Genomic DNA, 14,633 nt, shown 5'->3' on the forward strand with positions numbered 1-14,633 from the left:
GCACCAGCTTTTTAAGCGCAAATCATCATGCATGTTGTGATTCAGGGTCAGCCTGTGGGTTCAGCAGTTGGGTCGGACGACTCAGAGGAGGAGGAGGGGGGTGTTGAAGAGCTTGCTGAGAATAATATTGAGGCTCCACAGAGCCCTCAGCCAGGCCCCTCCCATCTGGTCACGACGCAGACCCAGCTGTGTGAGCCTGACAGCGTGGATGAAGATGACCCACAGCTGGCCCTGTTCAAGGACGCCCGACGCAGGAGGCAGTCAATCAGGAGTAAACAGAGGAAGGCAATAGGGCACCTCGGAAGGAGGCAGAGAGAAGCCACGCCCTGAACTGTATAAAAGGGGAATGCGTGGGAGGGCTGGTTTGCTGAAGGCAACCTCTTGAATAGCTCCTGTTTCATGGTTCGTGTCTTGTTCTGTTTGCTTTTGTATCCATAAATTTGGCAGGCTTAGTTCCAGCCTCTTGCCTTCTTGTAAAAGGGGTTGTCCCTGCCTTTTCTGCAGTGCCGGTAGCAGGCTGGTACAGAACAATGCATGTGTACACATACGCACATAAAAAAATTGTTTTACAAATGGGTTCCTATTAACCATTTATTTCCTCTCCCCATTAATGTCTGTAAATATCTTGCAATAGGCATTAGTATATGATTAGCTCTAAACCTCTAGCCACTGACTTGTGCTGCATAACATGAGTATGTTACCTAATGTCCTTCCTTAACTTACATGGCTAAATGTTAAAAATAAAATCTGCAACTTTGGACTTAACTGTTCCTTCCCCTTATTTTAGTAGTAGGTGTTCCCCATAATACTGAATATGAGTGCTTTAACCTGCGAGAGTTCTATCATTGGGAAAAATCATTCTTGAAAATTAATCTGAATGCACATATATATGAAAATTTGAATATGTATGCAAATAGATGATGTATAAAAAGAGCAGTTAGGCCAAAGTTGAAATTCTGAAGTGGATATGACTCAGTGAAGATGGTAAGAAAGTATAATCTAAATAATTCTGGATCGTACATGTTTGTATCAATAGCATTGTTTAAATAGCTGTTTCTAGGGTATCTTCTAAACTAATAATATGATATTTCAGTGAAATATCTTGTAGGATTCATTTAGTAAATATTTTCTGTTTTGAAGAACACACCATCTCTGCTTATTCTGAACAGTGTAATAGGTTACTATAATATTAATAACACATTCAAGGGGGAAGCTGTCGCAAGTCAGCACTACAGCATTTGGATAACAGATTTTTCATTTAGGATTCCAGAAATAAAAACACTTAGAGAGTTCACAGCTTAATCTTGTCTTTATATTCTTTTTCTGAGTTAATTTTTTTTTAAAAAAACACACTTATCATGACCCCTAGCTCAAGTGAACATTAGTATATAAGCTACACATCACCAAAACATATTCACAAAAATTCCAAAGCACTCACCAGATCTAGAAACTAAAGAACAAAGAGCAGTGTTACAAATAAGACCATATATTTGCTTGCTAATCACCTGTGTATAATTCTTTGCATTTCCTGCAGTTGCAATAAACATATATTTGTCTTTGAGATGTTTATTTTCAAACAGGAACAAGTTATTAGAGACATTGCCATGATTCATTTTTACCAGATTTTGAAGTAGCATCCTATTCCTTTGTGCTATGAAAAATAAAATATGATTGACAATTACACTTTTAGAGTGAAGATATTGAAAAGGTTTACTATTATATTATGTTGTGTGGGTTAGCAACAATTTCTTTTTCCCTTAGTCAAATTAGCCAAACCAATAGACAGGAATTGTCAGGGCTATACTTTTAAAAATATCTCAGGAGCATAAATTACCTGTTTCCTATTTATACAAATGAGATGTTTCTAGCCCTCTTTGTAGTGAATGTATACTTAAAAGCATGCAAAATAAATGTGAATGTTTTGATCAAAAAGCTTTAGTTTCTACAATCCACCTTCATGGTTTTCCAGTTTTATTTTTCTGATGCAGCTCCTCATAGCCGTAATAGTTTCACTATGCCTTGCTCAACATTTAATGTTGGACTAAATCCTGAATATATATGCAAATAAAGATTAGTGATTTGAATTTTTGATTTTTTTTACTGTGAGCATTAAATGTTGTGCTTTTTATCCATATAAATCAATCTATGAGCCAAATCTTCAAGAAAAGATCTCTAATATTCTGTGCAGATATTTCTGCATCTAGAAATGGGACCGTAACAGACAATTTGCAGGTGTTCCAGAAAAAAGCATCAGAAAATATTACATAGCATGGAGGTTTATCAAAGGACCCATTTCTGAAAGGCCACCAAATAATTGCAGTTACTTGAATGAGCACGGTCGCTAAAAATAGAAGAACTACAGTCCAATTACATTTTGTAAAACTAGGCTATCTCTTTGATATGTAACTTTACTGAAAAACAAAACTGCTACAAAATCTTAAAAAGGCTATGACTTTGAAGCAGACAGAAACACCAACAGAAATTTCCCTATGGTGCTCTATAAAAGGATGAGTTGCATCTATGCTTTATTCCAGTAGGCATGATATAAATCAGGAGGAAGCCAAAATTATTTTATCAGAGATGCCGCTTCCTGAATGTGCATTCTAGGCATCCGAACCCAGTTGGAGTCAGCATGAGGGAGACAATTGTGCTTTCATTACTATCCTTGGTTCACTTTCAGCTGGATATATGGGGTCAATGTCAGAAAAATGGAGGTTAAGGATTATCTAGATATAGTGTGAAGAATAACTCTTTGGAAGGTTTTCTGTTTCAGGAAAATAATAATTTAATTATTTAGGAAGGGAGAGAAAAAATAATGTATAGCTCGCAATGTTGAAATGTATCAGACAGGCTGTTTAAGATTAAAAAAATTAATAGTCTTTAAAGATTTTCCCAAATCAAGAGGGCAGCAGGAAATTACACACAGACCACCATTTCTCTTGATGATGCTGTTACTAGATGCATTAGAATTTCACTCAGAAAGAGTAAAATCCCCAAACGTTTAATTTTGGGTAATGTGAAATCCCACTGCTCATACAGGCCCAAAAAGATTCTTATCTTTGAGACCAGAAAAGAGGAATACACATGAAGCTTTTTCCTTAGTCTCTTATTTAATCAAAATAGATTTTGTTAACTGCATAGTGGGGTGCTTATCCCATTCTAATGTAATAAACATACATAAATTCTTAATATAATCTTTAAAATGCTCAGCTTCCCTGATGATGGAACAGTGAAAATGGCTCACTATTATTGCAAGGGATTCCTTTATTCAGCTGTGTCCCTAATTGAACATTTTTGTTTTAAATAATCAACTGCAAGTATTAGAAATACAAATTTTTAAAGTAAGAATATTCCTTATGACTAAAATTTAGTTGTGCTCCAATTTGCTTCCACTGTGAATATACAATTCACATTTTCAAGTTATTATTCATTCCAAAGCAAATTTCATTTTAGATATGAGAATTACATATTCAATCAATCCTTTAATGCAGGGGTGTCAAACTCAATTTCATTGAGGGCCGCATCAGCATTGCGGTTGCCCTCAGGGGGCCGGGTGGGTGTGGCCTGGGTGGGTGTGGCTAGAGTGCGTATGGCCTACTGGGTGGGCATGGCCAGCTCTACATCGTTTGCATCAAGGGTGCCTATGGGGGCCTGGGCAGGAGTGGGACAGATCTGAGGGTCTCTGGCAGAACGAGGGTCTCTGGGCCAGGGCCAAGGCAGTGGGGGCCGTTCCCTCACTGTTTCCAGGATGGCTTTGCGGGCCACGTGAAACCACTTCGCGGGCCGGATCTGGCCCCCGGGCCTTGTGTTTGACATGTCTGCTTTAATGTTTTGAACAGAAAGAGAAAAGACAAGGTGGAATATTTAGAGCCAATGGACAACAAAACCTGGGGATTCAACAGAAAGTTTTTTTTCAATTCATGCGGGGTGAAGTTGAAAGGAAAAAAGTCTTCCTTTTGCGGCCACTTTCATGGCAATGAATGATTTATCTTCATTCTATCCGAATAGTTCAATTTCAGCTTTTTTCTTTAGAATGGAAACTTTGTCTATGAAAACATACTTTATACATCCAAGATTATCTGGCCAGTATTTGGTTTGTTCGGAAACAAACAGCACTAAAATATTTGGGGAAAACAGCAGGAAGGAACAGGACTGAATATACAAGCAAAGTTGCACTAGCCACATCTTACCCTACTTAAAACTCCGCCCAGGGGGCAGAGGGAAACAATCACACATGCACAAACACTGAGGGCATTCAGGAGAGAAAACATTGTTTTGAAAACCAATGTCTCAGGCTGTACTTCCTTGATGATAGCGGGTCTGGATAATAGATTATATGTAGAATGAAAAAACATAGACAGAAACCAGCTGCCCAAATATTCTGTCTTCCCATCAACCTATGATCCACTGAGACTGCTACTAGGGATTGTACTGGGCCAATTACTACTCTAGCAACATAAACATTTAGTTTTCTGGAATTTCACACTTAAAAACATAACTTTGCCAACTGAATTAAGCTCTTATTTTCCAATACCCCCAGTTAGTGATGGTGGCTGCCTAGTGACCCTATCATGGGATTACTTAGAAATACAGAACAAGTTTATTTTTCTCTCTAAATCGGCACAAAACCCCTTCAATTTTCTTTTCCACTATTTTCTCTTCCTACATAAACTGGGCTTCCAACTTAAAAGCTGAAATGTGGAGTCATAACATCCATTATTTTATTAGTACCTTTCCAATTAGGTGGGAGAATACATAAATGTTGGTTCATTCACAAATGATTCAACTAGGTTTGTAGGAAGAATAAGATTTTTTTTGCAAGCATTTATTTAATATAGATATAGGAAAAAGGTAGGGAGATATAGGCAACCCTGTAGTTTCTGTAGCTTTTTGTACTGTACCCTCCTTAAATATGGCATCCATTGAAAGAAGAAAACTGATGATCAATAAACCTCTCCACTTAAGCAATATTAGACTTACAAAATAAAACTTACATTTTCATTTACTAGCATCTCCCAGACTAACATTTAATACAGATAAATAAATGAAAAGCTCTTAATTGAAATGGTTTTAAACTCCCATTATGACCACCTAGTACTTTCTGGCCACCTGGGCCTTCATTTGGCATTCACCTGGCAGTTCTTTGCAGTCCAAGGCCATCTTACAGTGAAAGAGAGGGACCATTTATACAAGTCTCAAAATTTAAGAGGCCTCAGCCCGCTGTTCCTCTTTTACTTGCACATCAAAAGGGATCTCCCAGTTGAATGAATGATGGTAATGATTTTTCTGCTTAAGAGCAAAGCAAGAAATTCTGACATGTTAAATATATTTATAGGAAGTCTGCACAGGGGATTGAGGGGACTCAGTGTGAAGAGGGAAAGTGTGCACATCAGTCATTCAATAAAGATAAAAGAAATCATTGATATAGCAGCACTCAAGCAGTCAGCGGTGTTGAGAAGAACTTGTTTGAGATCAACTGCATTAGAACTTTGTTCCAAAAGCGTCTGAGAGCCTCTGTCTCTTCAGCAATATCTGTTTTGAGGATAAATCTTTTGCCCTGGGATTGGCAGATCTTTTAAGTATTGCAGCTCAGTCTGAGGAAAAGAAAGACAAGGAAATAATTGTTTGTAATTTATAATTTTGTAACTAGAACTTAATTTACATGCTTTACAAATTAAAGAGAACTACATTAAGCTTATTTGAATGAACATTTATAATTTCTTTGTACATTTGTCATATTAATCACGGAACATGCAATGAATAGCTCTACAGAACTGGAAAAAAAATACATTTGGGGGGGGTACTGAGTAGTTCTTTCTGCATTTATATATAATGCCTAAAATATACTGAAACCTTTACATAACCTAAAATAAAAATCATGCATACAGCTGAACTTGCATGAAGTGAATGTACATACAGCTCTGTGAGTGTGATATAATTATGAAGTGTATACCTGAAACACAACACTTTTGGATTCTAATTGTCAGTGGTTTTTGAGAAGGAAAAAACTGATAAACCCACAACATAAATGAATGAATAATTAAGAAGTAAAACGAGACCACCAACTTGTGCTGCACTTATCCAACCTCTCTGCTGCAGTCAGAATGACAGGCTGAGGCCTACACATTATTATCCTCTTCAAATAAAGGCTATATTGCAATACATAGAATTAACAGAGATTGTCAGTGAGTTGTGGTGGCACAGTGGCTAGAATGCAGTATTGTAGGCTACTTCTGCTGACTGCTGGCTGCCAACAGTTCAGAAGACCCAATTCTCACAGGCTCAAGGTTGACTCAGCCTTCCATCCTTCCAAGATCTGTAAAATGAGGGCCCAGATTGTTGGAGGCAATACGCTGACTCTGTAAACTGCTTAGAGCAGGGGTGTCAATCTGCTGGCCCGTGGGCCGGAGCGTCACGGAGAAACTGCGCCCATCCCATTGCCGGCAATGGGAAAAAGTTCTGATACGTCGCGCGACGTCACATGACGTCGCGAGTTTCACATGTCTGGCTTAGAGGGCTCTAAAGCACTGTAAAGTGATATATAAGTCTAAGTTCTGTTGCTATTGTTATTGCTTTATATAACTGATATATTAGACTCCATTTTTCCATCTCTGAAGATTTGAAAGTCATAAGACTATATAAGCTATTCTTCATTACGATCTCTGAGATTCACACAGATGGGTGAGTAACAACTTTTTATCTAAAAAGCCACACTTGATTGTGAACACATCGGAGATAGCTTTGCTTTCCTGAACAAGCATTCTTGTTCAAACCAAACCATTCTCATACGTTTGCCCAGGAGGAGACCACTCTAAGGTGTATGGTTAAAGCAGCTGGTCTTGTGGTAAAAAAATATCTTATCAATGAACTAACAAAAGAAACTAATGGCTTCAATTCTTCTAATTTGAGAAAGCCTTGTTGATACCAAGAAACCCTGACAAATTTGGTCCACATAGTATGGGGTTAGACAAAAGAAAAAAGATCCTAAAGCATATCCAAATGACTTAGTTCCTTTCCAACTAATTGCTCTGTTCGGGGCAGAGGGAGGGAAGTACTAGACCAGGGGTAGGCAACCTCGGCTCTTTTATGACTCATGGACTTCAACTTCATAGCTGGCTCAGGAATTCTGGGAGTTGAAGTCCATGAGTCATAAAAGAGCCGAGGTTGCCTACCCCTGTACTAGACTGACATATCAAAAAGTTTGAGAAGTAAGGAAACACCTAGCTGTAAAATGCAACAATGTATCAGAGGCAGCTCATCACAACCCACAAGACAAAGTTTAATGGTTTTGCATGTGAAAGGGATGCCAATTAGAAATCCTGTCTTAACAATAAACATAAAAGGCACAAAGCCACTGGCGTGAAGGCCTTTCCATTACACCCATCAAAATCAGAGAAAAGTTCCATACTAGAATGAAACTGGAGGGAATGAAAAATTTGAACAACCTTTAAAGAAATATCTAACAGTGGAATATGTGGAAAGTGACAGTCTTTGAAATGGGCCTCTAGAAGAAGCTACAAGGCTAGTGCTGGGAGAAGAGTGGAGGAGATAGGAAGAAATCTAGAAGGAAACAATCAGGTTTATGCCTTAATAGCCCCAAAATTTGAGAATCATTAACATTATAGTTCTTTGAATTTCTATGGTTTTCAAGTTTCTATACTAAATTCATAATCTAGTGGTATTTGAGAACTCAGCCTCTGTAATGCTCCCAAGTGGATACTGAAGGTTCAGATGTTAAGTTAGTGTTACCCTTTCTGCACGTGAATTAGGGTATGGTGTGCATGGTGACAATGGAATTCTACTTAGGTCCCAAGGAGGAAAAAAAGCAAACCAAGAATGAAGGAATGATATAAAGGTACAATCCATAAAGCATCTTCATCAAGACAAAGGAAAGAAAACAGTAGAATGGGATAAAACAAAGACATCTGACCCACAGAACTGAAAGTGATGAACTAGAACTGATGCTGGCCCTAGTGGAATTCTCAGTATTCTATCTGTTCTGGGCTGCAAACATTTCTATGTTTGCCTGTTCCCACAGTGAAGCAAGATGACAATCACAGTTGGTTGCAGATGCTAGTCAGGAGAGAGGAGGTGACTGACTCAATGAATCTGTTAAAATATCCTGCCCAGAAGATGAGCTGTGATGAGATACATTTTGATTCTATTGTAGTTCTAAATGAGAACCAACAACTGTGTGAGGGATTTTCTAATGTCCTATTTATTCAGGTACCATGTAACCGAATGTAACTTGTTTAATGTAATTTGCACTGTCTGGTGTCTGTGCAAAGGCTCCAAAGTCTTGCACACTGCCAGGAGCTATAGAAAGGTGATATAAGAGTTTCTGCCTTTGGGGTATCTGCATTTCCTGGATCTGAATAAAGCAATAGTGAGCTATCAAACCATTGCAGGCATTGGTAGTTAGTATATTCATTAGTGGTAAAAAAGACATGTCCATTGCTAAGTTGTCTATCTACCCTCCTATGGAGCCATGAATATTGGTTGGCATGGTAAGTATTTACAAGAAAAAAGGACATTGTTAAACTCTTCCAAGAAAAAGCAACATGGGTTGCTCAGCAGGAGAAAAACACTGCCAGTTTCATTGGTAATTGTGCATCTAAAACTATGGATGACACTATCACCCTTCATCAGCATGCCTGGCTCTACTCCACAGGTCTCATGCAGAAAGCAAGGGCATGCATTAAAGACCTGCTGTTTGACAGAGAAGGACCCTTAGTAGTAAAACTGACAATATCCTCAATTAGATTCAAAAACTGGTTTACTGTTTAGTGCACGAGCCTGGTTCTCAGGGTGTGTGTGTGTGTGTGTGTATGTGTGTGTGTGTGTGTGTGTTCATTAAAGGAAGATATGCACGCTACTTCCTAAAGGCGCATTGAGAGGTTTCCACACTTTAAACTGAAATATGAATTTTACGATATATTACTATACTGAAGAGAAAAATGGTGTATCGGTTTTGATCTTTGGAGTGTGAATTATTTCCTAGCAGTCCAAAAATTCCATAAGGTTTCTCATTCTTCCCCTCCTTGTAAAGGGACACTATTTTTCACCAATGGATTTAAAAAATGCCTATTTCATTTTTTCATTGTTTTCTGAGTTTTAAAGTGAGGACACAAGCTTACTGGCTTTCCTTTGGATTAGGTATTACCCTTCACATGGTTCTCTAAATCTACAGCTGTCATAATAGCTCATTTGAGATTCTCTGGAATAAAATATTATCTTTACATTTTGTTTTGCTGTTTTTGACGCATAGTGGCACCATTGTTTACGGGTGTATGTGTTGTTCTTGACCTATTATCTGATGTCAACTTCTTGTCAACATAGAAAATTATTATTCTCTGTTGTTAAATGCTTCAGATCATCTGGCACCTTGCATATTGCATTTATTTCATACCATTGCTCAAACATACGACTCTGATTATATCATATGATATCTGTGGATAGTCTCAAAAGGAGGAGCTTTTATATATAAAATATATAGATTTATATTTATATATAAAATATCTAGCTATAAAAGCTATAGAAGGTAGACATACTAATTACTGATCTTTGGTTGTCCATACACCAAAGATCAGAAGGTAGATACAATCTTGGATAACTATAGAGTTGAAAGCCAAATATAATAGAGGTACTAATCAAAATACTCCTGAATCATGAAGATCCTTTAAGTATATGGGGTCTGGACTATAATGGCCTGAGGTCAAGCCTGACATCTTGGAACCAAGAAAGGACGTTACAACATGTCTCTAAATTGCAGAATGGTTACAGAGGCATGACTGAAAGTTAAGACAGGTGGAAGTTTCCCACTTTATCTCCCTTTCTGGGACACTCTATCACAGACCTTGTGTTCTTACTATCACACATACCTTGGATGCCAGTTTATATCCAAGGTTATAGGATAAATCACTATGAACGATGCATCTTGTCTTCCTATTCTGAACCTCAGAGCTATTAAAAAGTTACTTTTTATAAATGATGCTGAGGAAATTCTCGTGATATTAACTCCTGAGGGTCTCTACGGGTTACCAAGCGACTTCTCTTGGTATTAATTGAAGAACTGTATGGGCTGTTCAATGAGGCTATATAAACTGACATTAATCATCAAGATAACTGACAGCCTAGATCTATGGGTTGTTTGAATGATATGTACAGCGTAGTTTCTGCTGAATCAACTGCAGTATGAGTTAAGTCTCACAGAAATGCCTTTAAGTGGAAAGAGATTTTTTTCTTTTTTTAAAAAAAACAAGTTTTATTAAATTTTCCAGTTTTACATCCAAATATTTAAGAAGCAGTATGGTGATTGAGTAATCAATAGTCCCAATAACAAGATCTTTTGTACATGTCTCAGGTTACATCATCAAAAATTCCCTATTTCCCTTAATTACTATATCACATTCAAGTTAGTACATTTCTAATTATAACACGATCAGTTAAAATATTCATCAATATATTTTTACTTATACATATCCATGTCCTGTTTTTAAATTTTACCTAATTTCAATTATGGTGTTCCAATTTGGCCTTTAAGGTCCATAATAATTAGATTTCGGGTAACTCAAATTTCCCTTATTTTATTACATAATAGCTGTCATATCTATAATACACAAATTGCTTACTTAAATACATTCTTATTTTATTTCACAGATATATTCTATTTCTCATCCTAGTACCTCATCACTTACTAATAAAGTATCATTTAATGTCTCAATCCATAATTCAAAACTATATTCTAATAGCTAATTTTCATTTCCCTTGTAAATCTAAGTCCTAAATATTAAATCAATTAATATCTTTTAAAATCTCCCTTAAGCCCATTAAGTGAAGTTTTAGGCTCTTCCATTATGAATAAAAAAAATATCCCATTTTTTAACTCTAACTCTGGCTTTCTTTTTGTGCCAAGCAGGCTTCCATACCAGTGCCTCAAGTGGATCTCCCTTCATTCCTAAACATGTTATTTGAATCAAGGGAGATCATCCAGTTGTGAATTTTTCAAAGGAACTGGCCACTTTGTAATCATTGAATTGCTGCCCTAATAGTTCAAATCTCCATGTTTGGTTTAATATATTTGTCGTCAGTTCAATCTGGTCTTCTTCTTCTTCTGGCTTGGGTAAGAAGTCATGTCCAATGTTGTGGTTGTTGTTTGGTTGTCAAGATTCTCAATATGCTATATTTGTTGATCTTTAGCACCCTTCATCTTAGTGCTGCTTTCTTCAGTTTCTGTTGCTTTTTGAATTGTATAGTTTTTAGTTGAAATCAAGGTTTGGATATCAAAGTTCTCAGTGGATTGTACTTGTTCTTTAAAGTCCTCTGTTTTGATATTAATTTCTTCCTCTTCTGTTGCTTTTGGGATTGTAAGTTCATCAGTTGAAATCAGGGCTTCATTTTGTAAATTTAGGCTGGCACCTTTGTCTTTCAGTGTGGAATTCATTAGCTCAGTAGCTTCAAGGATTTTTTCAAGTATAAGCTCATAGTTAAGTTGTGGTAGTATTCTTCCATTTCTAAGGTATTTACAGATAGTCCTGCAGGGGAGGCTATTTTTGATAGAAGTCAGTGAATGTCCACCTCCACTATTCCTAGAAATTGTTTTCACTGCCCAGCTGTTTCAGGTTCTTATCTTTTTCAGATAGTACCAAGGAGAAATCTAGGCTGTAAGCAGGTCTCATAGTCAAAAAAAGTTCACTTGCTATACCAGGCATCGCCACAAGATGTCCCCAATAGTATGTAAAGTCTTTTTTCCAAACTCATGTTAGGCTTTTATCCAGTTGTTTTTTTTTAATTCCCAGCTTAACAAATAGATAAGGTAATAGGTCTCCGTAGAAATAGGAACTTTTTGGTACTCAAAATATCCAAAAGGTGCAAGTCCAATTATTTAGTTGTTTAGTTTACTTATTCTTTTCTTTTCTTTTTGAAGCTTTAATTCCCTAGGTAGGCAAACACCACCATTCCTGGGGGGGAAAAGAAAATTTAAAAATGCTCCCACAGGAAAGTAGTTGGGGATAAAAGAAAGGTAAGGTAAGGTCTCACCCAATTCCTCCGCATTGCTTACATCGTGCTTGGTGGTGATTTTGCCTTTCGGCTGGTGACGGCTTAGTGATCAGCCATATTGACGGCCGATCTTTTCTTCACTGGTCCAAAGGAGCTGCTCCAGATCAAACGGAGGGGCTGCTGCCCCTCCGCGATCAATTGGAGGTCCTCCTCACGGTCGTCGCCCCTCCAGGGTGACTGTTGACCCTCTTCAGGGTCTCCCAACGGAGGAAAACCAGGCGGCAGAGAGAACACTCTCCCTGCATGTCCGCTGGCGCCGTGATCGCAAAACCGGAAGCCTGGAAAAAGATGTTTCTGCAGGCCTGCCATGAAAGTGATGGCAGAATTTCACAACACGCCTTTGCTGAAACAGATTAGGCAAACAAAGTGCTTCCCTATGGCTGATAATCTAAATTTGCAAAATACTGCACAAATGGCCATTCATATAAGATTAAAGTACATTTAAGTTGAAGTAGGCAGTTCCTTGGTTTAGAACCCCTTTTTTGTTATTGCTATAGTGGTTGAAAGAGAACGGATGGCCATAGAGGTAGATATATTAAAGATGGTCAGAAGTCCTTCCAAAATCCTGAAAATCACAGAGATCACAGTGAAGAATCACACATGTGCTATATAGAGATTTTGGTGTATGGAACACAGAGTACAATTCTAATAATCTGTACAACTACCTTTGTGTTACCTTAATACTCTTAGGTTCTTGATCTGAGGCATATCCCCTCCCCCTATTCCTTTATACATTCCAATTGAGAACTGTTGCTATGAAAAAAAATATTATGGCAAACAAGGGTAGTACATTATCCATTTATTAACCACCTGGTTAGATTTTTGTTAGACAGAAATTTCACTGAGAAATAGGATGGCTGATTGGAAAAAGTGATTAATAAGATGACCATAGCCATCTTTAGAGTTCAGGAATACTCTCATTTCAGGAATTAAATCCTTAAGATGCTATAAGCTACATGACTATTTATATTCCTGGCCTCCCCATTACATGGTGCCTGATGCCACTTATGAGTTCTTTTGTCTTTACCTTTGCAACTGTAATCTAGAGTATAGTGCCATTTATCTGGATATGTAAGTATATGTTCTGGATGGGGAGCGGTTCAATTCTGCTTGCGTAGCTGGATCATTCAGGAAGTCCCAGAGAAGGATAGTATCATCATGTGAGCTGCTGACAATTTGAAATTCATCAAACTGGAGTCGAAAAACTCTTCCAGAATGTTCCTAGAGAGAGGAAAGACAACCCAAAGTCAAACTTTTCTAGTTATTGGATAAGAATAAAACATATTTTGTATTTATTCTATATTTCTAAAGGAAACACATCTTTGAAAAGTAGTTTCATTACTGCTAATAGATGGCCCAAAACATGGTTCATAACTTCACTACCCCTGAAGCTGTAACACTCCTCCCACCTTGCCGCTCTCTCAAGCCTGGAAGCTGAGCTACTGCTGGTTTTTGTAAAGAATCTTATGGGGAATCCTGTTATCAGGTGAGGAGGCCTGTAAAAGTAAAAGGAATGCTAGATACTAGATATAACAGCATATTGCAAACACTAAAAGTAATACCAAATGTGTACTTTGTCCCTTTGTGAGGGTGTGCTTTTCACACACATCTTACTCAGCAAATATTATCAACTGTAAATGCATAAAATACAAATTAGCATGATGTGACCTTAGGCACGTGTACATTCTGTGCATACTCTTTTTTCTTGAGATTCAGGATGCATTTATACAAGCAGTTAGTTTTCATTTTCAAAAACATTCTAAACACTTTGCAGACAGCAGGACAAAAGAGCATACACAGAATGCACATCCTTTTTTAAATTCATCAAGCTATTAATTTGCTCGTCTTTCCCCTCCCAAAGTGTTAACGCTCAGCTATCTGAATATTCATATTCATTCCTTTGTTTGCGGCTTTTAGCTTGTGGAAATGTCAGAATACATTTTAAAATAGTACCACTGTATGCCTGCTAAGCACACCGTGCGGGCTCTTCTGCAGTGCTGATGCAGTCTATGGTGGATTGTGCTGCAAAAGCATGTTTGCACTTAGTGGTTTGACCTGTTTGCTGCAATTCTTGTGTGTCTTTAGCACTTTTGTTTGCCAAGCAAGGTAGTGTGCATGACTGCTCTTTTTGTTCTGTTACAATGTAAATAGGGCCCTGGTACTTCCCAGGGCGTGGCCTCTCTCCTGGGCAGCAACTCCACCAGGCAGAAAGTAGAATACCTTTTTATTTGTTTCTGGCAGCCAGCTGATAGCAGGCTGCCAAAACAGGTACATCTGCCAGACGAACTATTGGGGTAGAAATTCATATTTGTCATTTCATGCAAGGTTAGGTTTAGATGACAATTTAGATTAAGATGAAGTTTATCTTAAAACGTTTTTGAAAATTACCCCATTTGTGTCAATGGGTTGACTGGAATTCGTTTTTTTTTTCATCATGTCCTATTGCCCAGAAGGATATAACTGATTTGAAAAGGTCTCTATAATCTTTTTCTTTTTAATATTAAGTAAAAACACTGATCTAGCCTAGTAAACTTTCCTTACTTTTCTTTCAGTTATTATATACCAAGGACAAA

At 37.6% G+C, this 14,633-nt stretch overlaps 1 protein-coding gene across 7 annotated transcripts in view; it reads right to left on the reverse strand.

Annotated features, from left to right (window-relative positions):
• Positions 1-4,701: 4,701 nt before the first annotated feature.
• Positions 4,702-14,633, reverse strand: part of BTRC (beta-transducin repeat containing E3 ubiquitin protein ligase) — a 178,696-nt gene continuing 168,764 nt past the window's right edge. For all 7 annotated transcript variants that reach the window (XM_083364360.1, XM_083364359.1, XM_083364357.1 and 4 more), the window contains 2 exons: positions 13,088-13,281; positions 4,702-5,594 (listed from right to left, as the gene is read on the reverse strand). In XM_083364360.1, coding sequence (XP_083220486.1) covers positions 13,120-13,281 — 162 coding nt within the window. In that variant the 3' untranslated portion in view covers positions 4,702-5,594; positions 13,088-13,119. The remainder of the gene's footprint in view (positions 5,595-13,087; positions 13,282-14,633) is intronic.

The sequence above is a fragment of the Vipera ursinii genome (genome assembly GCF_947247035.1).
Source record: "Vipera ursinii genome assembly, chromosome: 5".
NCBI lineage: Eukaryota > Metazoa > Chordata > Lepidosauria > Squamata > Viperidae > Vipera > Vipera ursinii.